This window comes from Bidens hawaiensis, unplaced genomic scaffold (assembly GCF_021521415.1).
Source record: "Bidens hawaiensis isolate Kalapana, Puna unplaced genomic scaffold, B.hawaiensis_p1.1 tig00030549_1, whole genome shotgun sequence".
Taxonomy (NCBI): domain Eukaryota; kingdom Viridiplantae; phylum Streptophyta; class Magnoliopsida; order Asterales; family Asteraceae; genus Bidens; species Bidens hawaiensis.
Window position 1 is genome coordinate 82,296 of NW_027495104.1, and position 16,950 is coordinate 99,245.

Genomic DNA, 16,950 nt, shown 5'->3' on the forward strand with positions numbered 1-16,950 from the left:
TTGAAGCTGAACCAAACTCACTCGTGTAAATGTTTAATCCGAGTTCAAGCTGAACCTAAGTCACTCGTACAAATACTCAAGCTGATTTGGTTCAAGTAACTAATTTATTAACTCCCATAAACTAATTTCTATTAATTAGTTCATTTCCATGTATAATGGTATTGGTAGTTACTAGTCAACTTGAGACTGTTACTTAACTTAATTTATTAATAGTGACTTCTATAAAAAAAAACCAACATATAAAATCATGAAAACTAAAAGTCAAAAAGAAAAAGAAAAAGAAAAAAAAAAAAGAAACAAGACAACTCGTTGAGTCATGAGATGAGATTGAGACATAATCAGGGTCGGATTGACCCATGTGTGGATGGGTAATCGCACAAGGCCCACTCTCCCTGGGTGTCCAAAATTGTTTAAAAGTTTATATTTTATATATATATATTGGTTAAAGCAAAAGCCTATAAAATGACGCTCTTATGTAGTTGAAATTGCGTTAGTTTATAAATCCAAAGGTTTTGAGTTAAATCCTAGATGTGTCGTTTTTAATTTTTAAAGTAACTTTTCTCTATGTTTAATATGAGACTCTTTTTTAGTAAGTGGCTTATTATCACATAATTGAGAACTTGGTATTTGCGAGTATGAATTATAAAGAGTTAATCAACAACTTTGCTTCCAAAAATGCTACAAAAGCTTCACGATTTGTATAACTATTTAAAATAGATCATTTGGTTACTATAGTTCTGTCTTGTTTATTGCTATCGAATTATTTTAGTTATATACGAGAGATTGAGTTTATATTTTAACTACCCTTTCTTTAACTCACCCCGGGCCCATAATTTTTGGGGACGGTACGTGCACATTACCGACAATATCACGTGTTATATGGATTAGATGATATAAATATCCATTCAAGTTATCACAACCCATATTATTAATGATGATTTAGGTAGAGTGACCCATTAACCAACCCTACTTAGTTGCTAACAACCGGGCAAACAACACGGTTTCATACAGAAGAAAGAATGAAGTGTGTACAATAACATTTATTAATTCAATAACACTTCTAGGCATAACAAACATTTACAATACTACTCCATCAACATGTTACAAAACTAACAAAAACCGATTTTAAACAACCTCGCTTTCGTTTTCTTCGGTCTTCTCTCTCATAGAATAACTATGAAATTCCTAGTAAAACTAGTAGTTGTATCCAAGAAATAAAGCACGGACGACATGATAATGCAGCACACGAACATGGGTATCGGTCCAAATATCCACAAAAACAGTGGAAACGAAAAGTAAAACGCTCTCAACCCGATAGACCAAAACAAGCTTCCACGGTTCAAGTTCCTAGCAACATAATTTTTAGGTTCTCTTCCGTCTATAAATGTAGGAACCGTGACCAAGAAGCTAACATGAGCATAGTATCGGATTGATTGCACGTTGCAAAGAAATGCAACAAGGAAACAGAGCAGGATAGCAAAGTATTTTACTGAAGATAGGAATCGGGTTTTGTTTCCGTACACCAATTGTGAAGCGTGGTTCGTGTTTGAAGAGCTGCTCACGAAAACGCTTAGTATTGAACTTAGAGTGATTGCGGTTGTGGCTAGAAGAGTCGATGCCATTATGTTGTTGCGAATAGTTTGGACCGCTAACACACCATTCTTTAGTGGATCCTGTATTCAAGAACATGCGAAAAGTTCATTTTCAACTGATAATTCATATATGCCCCTATAAACTTGAAAAGTATCATATATGCCGTTACAAAGTAGTAAAATATCAAATATACTCAATTCGTTAAAGAAAATTAAATAAATTGCCATTTTACCCTTGCTTTTCAAAAACTTTAAAATTTCTTATTATGCCTATTTTTAACTTCAACTTTTTTATTTACCTACTTTAAGCTTCATTCAAATGTAATTGTAACTACTCAATGAAACAAGACCTCTAAACCAACTTTTAAAGTTGTCATTCTAATGTCAAGAGTCAAGACAATAGAACCAATCCTACAATCTACTTAATCACAATGAAATCTGACTTTCTAGTACGGTACGTGTGTGCATGGTTCGGTTTCGGTCTGCATTGGGCTAAAACTAAAACTTTGTTTTTTCAATTCTTGAAAACTTTTTGGTTTCGGTTTTTCCAGTTTTGCCATTTGAGCTTGAAAATTTTGGGGAAAAAGAGAAAAACAGGCCCACAATAGTGAATTTGGGCCTAAATCATTTCGTTAAATAATAACTAATTGATTATTATTCACTTGAGCTAAAATATTCGAGTTACATATTTATTAAATTCTTATAAACTACTTAAAAAAAACTGATCAAAATCTATAAATTCAGTTTGTTTCGCCTTTTCTATTGCACGCAAATCCTAATGGCTAAACCGAACCATAAGTTAAGTTCGGTCCATAAGTTGAGTCAAAGGGTTTAACGCGCAATCCTACTTTCTAAAAGTGAAGACCATTCTAATTAGACTGAAAAGTAAACAACCCAAATAACAAGTTTAGTATGTTTTGACTATGAAAGTCAAAATTCAACTAAAATCTAGCAAAGGATCATAGGTCAAAGAATCCCAGACTTTGACTGCAAACTATAGTAAACCAGCCAGTTAAAGAAATAGAATAGAAAGAAGAAGAAGAAGACTAACAGCCATCATAGAGAAGACCCACTGATAACGACTCTCAGCATTGAGGCCCATAACAGTTTGTCTGGGGTGTTTGATGACCCAGCCATATATGGTACCCGATCATGATCGCTAAACCAAAAGGCACCAGAATATAATTAACATCCTTCTCCTCCATCGTTATTCAATTCTCGGACCATAAAATTATGTAATTTTTTGGATCAAAAACAATCGAGTAAAGTTGATGGGAATCAGCTGCTTTTACTTTTGCTCTTTTCTTTTTAACTTTTAATAATTACAAAATGAAAAACGTTACGTCAAACCAATCCAAATGTGTTTACCAACTCCACTAAAGTGGTAATTGTGTTTGATTTATTGACTTAACATATATAAATGTGATTTATCTTCAAGTATAAAACCAAAATTATATTTAATTGTTAATATTTTCATAATTCACAATATCACACTGTCTTCTCGTATCTTTTTTAACACGTAATTTTTAATTTTTATTATATTTTCTATTTGTGTGGAGTACGAGCTCTAACCTAGTTACGTTAATAAGTCTACAAATAGTTAAAGAAAGCCTAGGAAATGTTCTAACAGATTTTGGAATCGTTTTACTTAGATTTAATCTTACGGTAGCTCATCTAATCATCCAATTACAACCTCCAATTCATTTATCACCAAGTCTAGTTCAAGCCATGAATTGCAACACATAGTGGACAACATAAAGATAGTCCTAACAACACTCAGGTTATCAATACCACGCAAATAATATACATACTCAATCACAATTGACAGTCATACACGTTATAAGAGTAGTAACTAAAACTTTACTAAAGTCAAGAAATGTTCATAATCCATCCAATCAAATATTCGAGTCACACAATAAAAAATCATCTAAACTTAGATGATACAAAGAATTTTAGCTAATCATAGCGTATAGAATGAAAACAAACAACCAATAAGACATGAACATAATAAAAAAAAGTACACAACCATGTATTGTAAACAAGCTTCCCAATCTTCAATCCCGGACATGCTCCTAAACCGAATGCTTCGATCCTAGCCTCCAAGCTTCAGACTTTTCACCTCCAGAATCTTCTAACAATGGGATAGAAGGTAAACAATGTCAAACTCCCAAACTCAACCTTCAATCCTGTTTGAATATGTAAATTCTTATCTATATGTCGATAATATTGTTCTCGTTATTTCATATGGTGCTCTTATTTCTTTGTTAATAGTTATCCAATCTTCAGAGTTTGGCATAGCCGGGCAATGACAATTTTTTATTTTCATATTATTCTTGTCACTCGATCGATGACCACTTTGTTTCTTTCTCAAGCGTCACTTGATTATGGCATTCTTTCTTAAAACGACACGCTCTTCTATAATCATCGCAACACTCCTGATGACAATAATATATGAATTACTGCATATTGGTGCACTTGCGTTTACTCTACTCTCCATCATAGTGTTTCTTGTTCCCATGTAATATTAACATTCATTTGTCATGACGTTGCCAGTGTTGTTCAGTAAGTTCATACCTTTGTACATGATCTCGTGAACATCACTTCAATATGAGCCATTATTCATCAAGGTCTTCACATTTATCCTTTGACTATTTATAAGTTACTACTGTATACACGCACAAGACTTGAGTTCGACAAACATGGGGGCATTGTGTCTTACTCTATATCAATCTTGTTTCTTGATCTTCTAAGCACTAACATGTCATGTTTAGGTTAACTTAATTTATATTTAAGGAAATAGCCAACAACTTATGTTGACCTATATGTTTTGCAATGTATTTATGACCTAATAGCTTTCTTTTCAAAGAATCATATCTTCTATCTAAAGCCCCACGTCATCTTTATTAACAATGTTCGTGTTATTTAGTAGCCCATTAACCTATGTATTATGTGTTTAAAGTCAAATATCTAGACCTTTCTGATAGTAAACTGGATATCCAAAATATCCGATAAAAATAACAATTATAAAACAAATTTAAGGAACTAGTTTAAAAAATATTTCGGATATTCGAAATATCGAAAAATTATCTGAAGTATCTGAAATCCCCGAAAATTAACCAAAATATCCGAAATATCCAAAAAGTATCCGAAGTTTATAAATAATTCTTTAATAATTTAAAAAATATTTCAGATAGTTCGGATATCCGAACTATCCGAAAATTTTCAAAATCACTATCCGAATCCGAAAACTCGAATATCCGAATTTTTCAAGAATTCGGATTTGGATTTTCAAACACGGATTCGAATTCAGACGGTTTTGAACACCCCTATAATTTACAACATCAACATATCAAACTGTTGAAAACCAATATATATATATATATATAATTTGTTAGGAAGAGTTCCACAAGTTGCATTAACATAACTAATATTGGTGACCTTTATAGAAAAAACAACTTGCGTAAGTATCTTTTAATTTACACCACACTCTACGCGTTTTGAAACCTCTTGCTTGGACTGTATATACTAGATAAGACCCTAATTGTTTAGCCACATGACTTATTTACATGTCTAATTGGTCTTATTTCAATAATACAGCACTTAATTGTACATATCTTTCCTTGCATCTTTTCTTGTCTCTAAACCTATTATTTACATAATAAATACAAAAACCTTATGATTATTTTGTTCATATAAAATTCAAAACAAAATGCCTCATTTTTTCAAAAAGTTACATTTATACATTATTTCTTAAATATATATAGACGAAACATCCTTACATTCTCTTAAGCTACCAAATTGCTTTATTTTGTATACAGGGGTTTCTCGTGCATTTGACCCAAATTTATGGGTATGAATTTCACCAAACTCAGATAACCCTTAAACGAGTTATAACATCTCATTAAATTAAAAATTAAGCTCACCAAACATTTAATATGAAAATCTTATAATATAGGGATATACTAAAAATTAAAATTTTTTTTTAAATATTATTTCTAATTAAGAAACAGTTTTATAGTAATAAAAAAAAGCGGGTCATAGGTCTCAACAAGCCCAAATAGCTTTTAAACCGATTTATAACATCTTGTTTATTTGTGAAACTCTTTCATTATCAAATCTTAAAATTATAAGTATATTATTAATTTTCTTACAATAAATAAAATTAAATCCAAAATTTATATAAATATTAAAACAAAGAAATCCCGCAATACTAGAATAAAATAAAAATCAGTAATAAATATATTAAAACCAAAAAAAGTGAAAAACCACAATATTTTACAAATGAAGTGAGAAGCAAATTCAAAATAACTTTGGAATGATACACCCTCAAACCCAAACTTATTATTATTATTATACATATAAAAGCCATAGATAGATGAACTTGAACTGCAACAGCAGCAGCAGCAAATGAACTAATAATAACCAGATCTTCTTCAAACAAACCCAAACCCAAACCCAAACCCTAGATCATAATAATTATTATTATGATACAATACCATGGTCTTCAAAGGCAGATTCTTCTCTTCCAAGAAATCATCAGGCACTTCAAGCCCTGACTCATCCGACAGTCCAAGATCCATCGGCTCCAATTCCAACTCCAATTCTCCAATCAGATCCGGTAATAAGAAACCCCTAATCAAAGACTCTCCGATCGGTCAAAATCAACTCAAAGATGCTTCCTTTTCAAAACCCACATCAAATTCACCCTCAACTTCATCCCCAGCTTCCAACCGAAAGAACCCGGGTCCCAAAACCCAAGTTAACACCAACCCGATTGTCGCCGCGTCCCTCGGGCTGAATCGGATTAAGACTAGGTCGGGTCCCTTGCCCCAGGAGAGTTTTTTAGGGTTTGGTAGTAACAGTAATAATAGTAAAGGGTCATCCATTGGGGCGAGTAATTTGTCGAAGGCGAAAAGCGGTGCGGGTGGCGATGGAGGTGGTTCGAAGAAGACGGCGAGCTTTGCGGCTGCTGCTGATGTTAAGAAGATGCCTGCTGCTTCTGTTGAGAAGACACCGCCGCCGCCTGTTGGGCGTTCGCCGCTTAGAAATGGAGAGTCTTCTTCGGAAACTGGTATGGTTCGTTTCGAAAGTATGCGTTTTTAATGGTGTAACTATATATGTATATGTATGCTAGAGTTAAGCAACAGCTTTTAGCTGCTGGAGTTCAAATCTTAGACCCTAGATATGTTAAGTGTTCATATTCTCATTTCTCAAGTATTTCAAAGAAGACACTAATTGACTCATTTTCCATAAATAGTATATTTCGATTTTTTCTAAACGTATTGTTATTAGCGGAAGTTCGTAGTATTAATTGTTTAGTGCTAAAAGTGTAGTTAATAAACCAATGTAGATAAGGGCTCATAATTACAGGAGTACAGGACAAGTTTTACGTCTTATATTAAAACATTCTTCAAGTTCATCTACTTAAACCCTTTGTTTGTTATGATTTCAATTTATGATTCAAGCAAGCATGTCATCCTTAAGCTGCGTGTATCGTTTTTGTAACAGATTTTTTCATAAATCTTTACATTTTTTTGTTAATATAATTTATCATATATATGTGTGGTTTACATCATTTTTATGATTTTAAATTGTTATCATGATCTATCTTACAAGTTTAAACCCTCGCACCCACATAAATCATAACCATCATGAAATAAGTGTGAGAAGTATTTAGAAAATACTAGGACACTCAAAAAACTGAAGGACATTTTGATGTGTGTGTGGTTTTCGCAAATAGTATCTTACATCGACTGCTCTTAAACACTTATCATGAATATTCACTGGGTTCAATCTGCAAGCACCTACACATTTTGCGGTAGATAAGTATTGTTAATATAAACTCGTGATCATGATGGGAGAATTATTTTTTATTTATAATGTATAAACATTTAGATTCTGCAAACATATGAAACTTTGATTTTTATAAAATGTTATTTTGGTACTATATTGATTATATATATTCATGAGACCTGAAATAGTATTTTAAACTCTCGAAGTTGTGTCAGTTTAAGACAAAATTAACAGGATCACTTGACTTATGCTTAGGCTATAGCATAGGTTTAATAAAGCGCGCCTATGTGTCTGTGATTTGACCTTTTGATGATCCGTGTGCTGTAGTCCATGTAATTTGAGTTCTTAAGTTTTCCCTAGTTTTGATCATGAATCTAGTTTTGTGTTGCTTAATGAATCAGCTGCTAAGTTAGATTAGCTGTTGAGTTGTTAAATTAGACTGTTATAAAGTATTATAAGCAGCTATTTTCTGTCAAATTAAAGCCAAAAATTTTAAACAGATAAGTTTCTTATAACATGTTATTGTTGTACATTTAGAAGTTACAACCTTTATCTATTTAAAATTATTGCCTTATGTTTTCTATTTGATATAAGCCAATAAACTTCCCTTTTTGAGTAGTAACTGTTTTATTAAGAAATTCAAAAGAAATTAAGTATGAGATCAGAGTTAACATGGTTTATCCATTTACCAGATGTAAGTTCAAGTGGTTCACTTGAAAGTTTTCATTCAACCTACGTGTACATTTATAACCTTTTTCACTTTTTGTTTATATGATAAAACTGCTTAGATTTTATCCAAGTGTAAAATATTTTGAGTTGTGCAATTACTTGAATAGGGCGCATGAAGACAAGGGGATTCTCTGGAAATTTGAGGAGTTCGGAAGTTTGTACTCCAGAGTTGACGGTAATTTCTATTTTCTTTTATAGTTATTTTTTTTATTAGCAGATGCTTTCTCCCTCTGTATGTAACTAAATCATCAACTTTTGTCTTTTTAGGCATCATATGATTGTGAAAACCCTAAGGAATCTGAATCACCTCGTTTTCAAGCTATACTTCGGGTTACAAGTGTACCTAGAAAGAGAGATCCAACTGACATTAAAAGTTTTTCCCATGAGTTGAACTCAAAAGGCGTACGACCTTTTCCACTTTGGAAGCCTCGTGGTTTAAATAACGTAGAGGTAAACACATCACTATCTAATATTAATATCTTTTGCTCTGTTGGATACATTGTTGCTACATCATTCTTTGCAGGAGGTTTTGTCAATGATACGTGGTAAATTTGATAAAGCAAAAGAAGAAGTAGATGCTGATCTGCATATATTTGCTGGCGATTTGCTCGGAATTCTAGAAAAGAATGCAGAAAGTCAACCACAATGGCAGGAAAACCTGGAGGATTTACTTGTATTGGCTCAGAGGTGTGCGATGACATCACCCGGAGAGTTTTGGTTACAATGTGAAGGCATTGTTCAAGATCTTGATGATAGACGTCAAGAGCTACCAATGGGCATCCTAAAGCAACTTCATACGCGTATGCTTTTCATACTCACTCGATGTACACGGTTGTTACAGTTTCACAAAGAAACCGGGTTAGCTGAAGATGAACTCGTTCTTCAACTTCGCCAATCACTGCATTCGGCAGGTAAACATCTTCCAACTGGTGGTGTTAAACCACCATCATCAAGAAAGTTCTTCAGTCAAGAACAACACAGACCGGATTTGAAGAAAGAAAAGATTGTAAAACCTGAAAACATTATAACTCCAAGTTCTTTAGAAACATCAAAAAACTTAGACTCGCCATCAGGAAGAGATCGAATGGCATCTTGGAAGAAATTCCCGTCTCCAAGTGGGAAAAGCCCAAAAGAGGAAGTTGTGGAAAAACATGCGGTCGATAATAAGATAGTTTCAGATGTGGATTTGACTGCTTTAAAGCCACCTGAAATCATAAAAGATTCACATGCACAAACTAGCACTCCTTTTAAGCATCAACATCGGGTTCCATGGGGGTGGGGCGATCAACCGAATATTACAGATGAAAGTTCGATAATATGTCGTATTTGTGAAGAAGAGGTGCCTACATTACACGTTGAAGATCATTCTAGAATCTGCGCGATTGCTGATCGATGTGATCAAATGGGTTTGCGTGTAGATGAGCGGCTTATTCGAGTTGCTGAAACCCTAGAGAAGTTAATGGCACAAAAGGATGTTAGAAGCCCAGATGGCGCGAAAGTGTCAAACTCGAGTGTTAATGAGGAGTGTGATATTGTGTCTCCAAAGCTTAGTGATTGGTCACGAAGAGGTTCAGAGGATATGCTTGACTCGCTTCCAGAAGCTGATAATTCTGTTTCAATGGAGGATCTTATAGGTTTACCGTCAATGTCGTGTAGGACCCGTTTCGGGCCCAAGTCGGATCATGGAATGACCACGTCATCAGCTGGTAGTATGACTCCTAGGTCACCCTTGATGACACCTAGGACTAGTCAGATAGACTTGTTGTTGTCAGGAAAGGGTGCTTATTCAGAACATGATGATCTTCCACAGGTACTTTTTTGTTTATTATGAAAATTTAAGGAATTGATATCTTGATGCTGTTTATTTTTATTTGTGTAGATGAATGAGCTGGCAGATATTGCCAGGTGTGCTGGAAATACACCTTTAGACGATGACCGGTCTTTGTCTTATCTGTTGAGTTGTCTTGATGACCTTAGGGTTGTCATTGACCGCCGAAAATTTAATGCTTTGACTGTTGAGACTTTTGGCGCACGCATAGAGAAGCTTATTCGGTTAGTTTTGGTTCACACATTTTTTTGAATCTCTTGCATTGTTATGTTCGTCATTTGATAACATTATGAGTTATTTGTTACCGCCAGAGAGAAGTATTTGCAGCTTTGTGAGATGGTTGATGATGAAAAGGTTGATATCACAAGTACTGTTATTGATGAAGATGCACCATTGGACGATGATGTTGTGCGCAGCTTAAGAACCAGCCCTATGCATTCAGGAAAGGACCGCACTTCGATTGATGACTTTGAAATTATAAAACCAATTAGTCGTGGAGCTTTTGGTCGTGTCTTTTTGGCCAAAAAGAGAACAACAGGGGATCTTTTTGCTATAAAGGTGACTTTGCATCTTATTCTAATTCTAATCATAAGTTTATCTCTGTCTTCTTCAAAATATTTATTATTTCATTCTTTTGTTTGATCTTGATTTTTTTTTTCAGGTTCTTAAGAAGGCTGACATGATCCGCAAGAATGCTGTTGAAAGTATATTAGCAGAGCGTGATATCTTGATATCGGTTCGCAATCCTTTTGTGGTAATGATGTTTAGCTTCTATTATATTGCTTACATTAAAATATAACTATATTCTTCTTCTTACTTGAGCTTCAATTGTTTCAGGTTCGTTTCTTCTATTCGTTTACATGCCGTGAGAATTTGTATCTTGTCATGGAATACTTGAATGGAGGTGATTTATATTCACTATTAAGAAACTTGGGCTGTTTGGATGAAGATGTTGCTCGTATATACATTGCAGAAGTGGTATGTGTATATTTTGGTGGAAATTTGAATGTTGATACAGTGGTTACTATATTAATGATGTCATCTTTTGTTCAGGTGCTTGCTTTGGAATATCTGCATTCACTACGCGTGGTTCACCGTGATTTGAAACCCGATAATTTATTGATTGCACATGATGGTCATATTAAGGTATATAGCTTATAAAATGCTGCTTTTTTGTAATAAATTGTGGGAATAATGCATTACTGGTAAACCGCTTTAGCCAGAAAATAACATCAAATTTATGATTTAAGCATTTACTCAAATACCAGTTTTCATTTTGCACTATATCACCAATGTAGAAAAAAGTCAACATGGTTAAATTGTTACTGATACATCAGCTGCCACGTCATATTTATTGCTAACCCTGTAAAATATTTTGTGGTTTGAGCAGTTAACGGATTTTGGGCTTTCAAAAGTTGGTCTGATTAACAGTACAGATGATTTGTCTGGTCCGGCAGTGAGTGGTACGTCACTACTGGGAGATAATGAGTCTCAGTCATTATCTAGTAGTCAAGAAGAAAGACGAAAAAACCGGTCTGCTGTTGGCACGCCTGATTATTTGGCACCCGAGATTCTTCTGGGAACCGGACATGGTTTGTTCGCAAACTTTTCAGTATATTGGAAAGTTCATATTGAGTGGAAAATATAATCGAATATCTTATAGGTACATCGGCTGATTGGTGGTCTGTTGGTGTAATACTATTTGAGCTGATTGTTGGCATTCCTCCATTTAATGCAGAACACCCTCAGGTCACTTTCTTGTTTTTGTTCTTTCATATACAGTGTACTAGCCCATATGAAATTTATCGGCTCGTTTCTAATACATTTTTTTTGAATCTAAAAATTATCTACAAAAAAAATAGCCATTAAGATCCTAAACAACCAAGAACCCAATCAAGTAAAAATCCATCATGCCTTGGATTATAAAAAAGCCGATTTTTAATATCTTTGTAACTAAGCCCATACTTGAGTAGTTATTTCCATAGCCCAAGATTATAAGCATCATTCGAACCACCCTCTTCAAGCTACAATTGTTCATCCATTGAAATATACAACTCAAATCAAATGTTATGAAATCAAACACAAATTCATATCAACCAGATTTTGACTTTTTGGTCAGTTTGACCATAAAAGTAACTGACCAAAAAGTCATCCTTTGGCAAAATTTAATTTGATCTACACAATGTTAAAGTTGTCCATGAAGTCAAAAATAACCAAAACACCTCCATATTGCATATTTTCAATAATGCCCAAAGCACCCTTGACTGGCATGAAAATTCATTTTATTCACATTATTTCTGGACTTTTGTTTATCTATTCTAATCACCAAATTGTCTATATGTTGATAATTTCATTTTGAGTAATTTGTTTTCACTGTTAAGCACGGTTGATGGTTGTTCCAAATTTAAACATCATATTTCCTATATATATATATATAGGATTGAGTTCTTTGGAGAACCGCTTTGAGTTTTAAGAACTCAGCGTAACAATTTTTTTTTTGAATTTATTTTACACATGTGTAATACGTAAGTGTAAGTAATGTACAAAAAATTACCCTAATTTTTTACACACCGAATCGACTTTTTACACATGTATAACTAAAGTTTAAACTTGTGTAATTTTCAAAAATACTTGTTCTCTCTCCTGATTTATTTTTTAATCAAATTTAATCTCAGCCACATATTCGAACTCATTTAATTAAATGTGTGGTCCAAAATTAAGTTCTTAAAGTTCTTAAAACGCGTCAAGTTCTCAAAATATCCCTCCCCTATATATATATATATTAATTTTCAGCTGTTTATTCAAAAGACCTTTCACAGATAAGCCTGTAAATGAACCGAACGTTTAGGGAGTTGTTCGTGAACCATTCGGCAAGAAGTGTGTTTATGCTTTCATTTGAACGCATGAACATGAAAAGAAAATTTGTGTTCATTTAATTAATTAAAGGAACATGAACACATGTTTCGTTCATTCATTTATGTTCGTGAACGTTCTTTTATGTTCATTTATGCTGGTTTTAGTTCGTTTTTTGTTCATTTAAAATTGTTTATTTGTGTCCGTTCATCTTTGTTTTTGTTTTATCTTTTTTCAATTATCTTCATATATTTTCATTTATGTTTGTGAATTGCTCATTAAAGATTTTTAATGAACAAACATAAATGAAAACATTCATGTTCATTTTCTAAACAAACGAACATGAACACAAATAATTGTCCGATTAAGTGTTTGTGTAAATGTTTGTTTAAAGTTAATTGAATAAATACGAATTGACATTACCCGCTAGATTATTGGGCCCTCAGATCCTTAGTCATGAGGGAAAAGCGTTGAGGTAGAAATAACAGCGATGAAAACTTCAAGCGCTTGTCGTAGGAGAGACAGTTGCATGAAATGATCTTAAATATTTGCCATCACCACTGCAGAAAAAAAAAATCAACAAATTACTGATTGACCAACCGAAGAAAAGATCGTATATCAAGTACAAAGATTGCACCAGATCAAAAAATCTTCTCTTTATGCATTTTTAAGTAGCAACCAGATGCAAACTCACACAACTGAACCTAAAACTTAAGAATATTAAACTTATTAGGCAGGAAATGAAAATAAATATATACCAAATGACATCCATAGAGAGCATGCTTCGAAAACGATAAATTAGTCGTATTGCATAAAAATGTGCTAATAAGTTAATTCAAATTTATAAACTTTGTCATATTTCACAAATTACTTGTTCGTAGAATTCATCAACTGTATGGAGAGAAAGTGTTCGTATTAGGGTCTAGTGTCTACATGGACCTGTTCTTTTTCATGTGAATTACTTACAAATTTTGTCGAGTTCTCAAATTTCCAACATACTTAGGAATTGGTCCATGAGTTAGACAATTCCTAAGTACCCTACATAAGTTCGTATGATTTATATAATATCTTCACTTAATTACTTAAAATAGGTAACTGTTATGCAAATATAAGAAGCTCACAAAATATTCTGTCAAACAAAACGAAATAAATTTAGGGACTATTACATGAGTAAAGGTTCCTTCACAATTATTATAACCCTTTCATCACAAGTATAAAACTTGGGGTGAATTAATTCACAACCCCCCAGTTTAGCTTCAAGAACCCTAATTTAACACCACCATAATCATGTCAAATAATCAAAGTTTTTAATGATCCCCTTGTTAGTACATCATGAAACGCAACAATAGTATTCCAAAACCCCCAATTTTGCTTCTAGAATCCTAACTTAGTACATCAAATAACTAAATAAACGTAATTACGAACATACCTTTTAGATGTTCATATGAATGAAAATTTGCTTGACAGAATCAGCGTAGGAGGATCAGTGATACAGAATATTTGCAAGAACTAAAGAACTAACAAAAAAAATGTTGTTTTGGGTAACAAAAAAACCAGGAATCAGCTGAATCTCTCATGCACAACCACAACCAAAAAAACTATTGAGAGAAGAAATCTAGACATACCTGTGTGATGTTATCATTGTTGTGTAAGACAGAGGTATTCTTAATAAGATTTTTAATAAGAAAGGAAAAAAAAGGTAACAACTACATACTCCTGATGAAAAAGTGAATCTAGGGTTAGGATATGAGATTCAAAATTTGAACGCCATGGAGAGGTAAAATACTTGGCGGGATTCTGAAATGAAGCAAACCTTCTCTTTGGCTGCCACCTAAGCAAATTGATTGTATAGCTGACAAGTGTCCAAAAGCCTTGATAGGAAGACAAGTGTCTCAAAACATCTTCATTTATTATATAGGGGGATGTCCCACAGTTGTAATCTAATTTATTCTTGCTTTTGGCTTTTTTGTTTATGTTTTGCAGATGATATTTGACAACATTCTGAATCGTAACATACCCTGGCCTGCAGTGCCTGAAGAAATGAGCCATGAAGCTCAGGATCTCATTGATCAGTAAGAGAAACATCTTAAACAACTACGATACTATAAAACGTTTATTAATGTTGCGCTTTTGTTAAAAGTTTATTTCCTTTGAAAGAGTTTAATGATTTGTGAAATAATCTTGTGTAATCATTTTGCAGATTATTGACAGAAGATCCTAACCAGAGACTTGGAGCTAGAGGAGCAACCGAGGTTTATTTGATGCCTTTTTTAAATCAACATCGGTAGTATACATTTGAATTTGATACGAAAGTTTATTAATTTGACATATTCAGGTGAAGCAGCATCCATACTTTAGAGATATTAACTGGGATACACTTGCCAGACAGAAGGTGCCCAAGATTTTCGTTTATGATTCATATTTACAATCACACCACATTAGAAGTGGATATGTTAAACGTGTCAAATATGTTAGCGGGTCGACCTGTTTAATTAAGCATGTTATACATGTCAACCCTGGCACTATTCATTTAATTATACAGGTCAACCCAAACAAGACCGTTTATTACCTGGGTTAGATATGACAACCCAAAACCTGATTATATCCGTGTCATGTCGGAAATTGTCACCTCTAATATGGAACTGATGTTGTAACTAATTTGTGGCAGGCTGCGTTCATTCCTTCATCAGAGAGTGCACTGGATACCAGTTATTTCACAAGTCGGTACACGTGGAATAACTCAGAGCAGGTATACGCAGGAGCCAGTGAAACTGATAATTCTAGTGATGATGGAAGCATGAGTGGTACCAGTAGCTGCATAAGCAATCACCGTGATGAAGTGGTCAGTAGCTTTATAACTATTTTATAAAACATGAATAATGATGATTAAATCTTATTTGACTTTTTTTTTTGAGTGACAGGCTGATGAGTTTGGGGGTCTTACTGAACTTGATTCAGGATATGCTGTTAACTACTCTTTTAGCAATTTCTCCTTCAAGGTATTATTATTATTACTACTATTATTTCATTTTCTGTTTGACATAATTTAATATCTGATTTAGTAATAAATATTCATATGTATATGATTAAAGTTACTATTTAATACATGTTAAATCTTTAAAATCAAAATTATTAATATATATATAAGCATAATTATGTATATATAAGTAAAATGATTAATTAACTAATATAGCAAACGGGCCGAGCGTGAGCTTGGAAATTTACTCTAGATCGGCTCACCAGAAGCTCAATTTGAATGCTCGCAAACCTAAACGAGACTATTATTTAAGTAAATATTATAACTTTATTTGACGTAATTTAATATCTAATTATGTGATAAATATAGTTATGATAAAAAAAATATAACTGGAATAATATGAAAATATTATTACTAACATTATATCTTTCTTGTGGTTGCTTTAGAATCTATCACAACTTGCATTAATCAACTATGATTTGCTGACTAAAGGCTTGAAGGATGATCCGCCTACAAACGGATCCGGATCTGGGTCGGGATCTCCTTTTTGAAATGGATGTTTGTGTTCTCTGATCTGATTTTAAACATCAGCATGCTGTTGGTTGTATATATATATACATTGTAAATGTATGTGTCTTTCTTTCAGTAACTTTTAGGCTGTTTCAACAGATGATGAGATGATATGATTTTGTGTTTCAGATGTAGAAATAGCTATACATGAAGATGGATTGTCTTTCTATCCATGTTCTGCTTTGAGGTGGCAGGTTTATGCTATTACAGTAACAAATTTATCATAAAAAAATATCATGGATGATAAAAGTCAACCACACAAGATAACTCGTCATGTTACTTGAAAGTAAGCAATTGTCATGTGTTTTTATTTAGTCATTTAACATTTATAACAGAAGTGGTTGTGTGGTTAGGAAAAAGTTCCAAGGGCATGAATTTACAGCTGTGAAAAAACTTGGTTACTCTACATGATGGACGCTTCATGTTTACAAAATCAATGACTAAATGACACTAGTATGTTAAACCTTAGAACTTGATTAGGACTTAACGGTTACAAGCCTACGCATTTTAGTTCACAAACTAGTACATATTTTAGTAATTACTTTCCATTTTATTTGCTCCTAGAATGCGCGAGTTAAACAGAATACAACAAATATTGTGTATATAAC

At 33.3% G+C, this 16,950-nt stretch overlaps 1 protein-coding gene and 1 pseudogene across 3 annotated transcripts; one reads left to right on the top strand and one right to left on the bottom strand.

Annotated features, from left to right (window-relative positions):
• Positions 1 to 637: 637 nt before the first annotated feature.
• LOC143580713 (uncharacterized) lies at positions 638 to 2,856 on the bottom strand (annotated as a pseudogene). Its single transcript, XR_013143704.1, has 2 exons — positions 2,644 to 2,856; positions 638 to 1,673 (listed from the first exon to the last, which is right to left on the bottom strand). The product of XR_013143704.1 is annotated as an uncharacterized LOC143580713 (transcript).
• A 3,198-nt stretch (positions 2,857 to 6,054) lies between these two features.
• Positions 6,055 to 16,553, top strand: LOC143580698 (putative serine/threonine protein kinase IREH1). Of its 2 annotated transcripts, XR_013143701.1 has the most exons (18): positions 6,055 to 6,663; positions 8,222 to 8,289; positions 8,382 to 8,564; positions 8,638 to 9,924; positions 9,994 to 10,166; positions 10,254 to 10,500; positions 10,604 to 10,696; positions 10,780 to 10,920; positions 10,996 to 11,088; positions 11,333 to 11,534; positions 11,606 to 11,691; positions 14,779 to 14,867; positions 14,996 to 15,047; positions 15,131 to 15,187; positions 15,464 to 15,637; positions 15,717 to 15,794; positions 16,219 to 16,403; positions 16,478 to 16,553. XR_013143701.1 is itself a non-coding variant. In XM_077063654.1 (17 exons), the coding sequence occupies exons 1-17, from the start codon at positions 6,090 to 6,092 to the stop codon at positions 16,321 to 16,323; spliced, it is 3,702 nt and encodes a 1,233-aa protein (XP_076919769.1). In that variant the 5' UTR covers positions 6,055 to 6,089; the 3' UTR covers positions 16,324 to 16,468. The 2 variants fall into 2 exon arrangements, 1 of the variants encoding a protein (XP_076919769.1); XM_077063654.1 differs by lacking the exon at positions 16,478 to 16,553 and having other exon boundaries at positions 16,219 to 16,468.
• Positions 16,554 to 16,950: the final 397 nt, after the last annotated feature.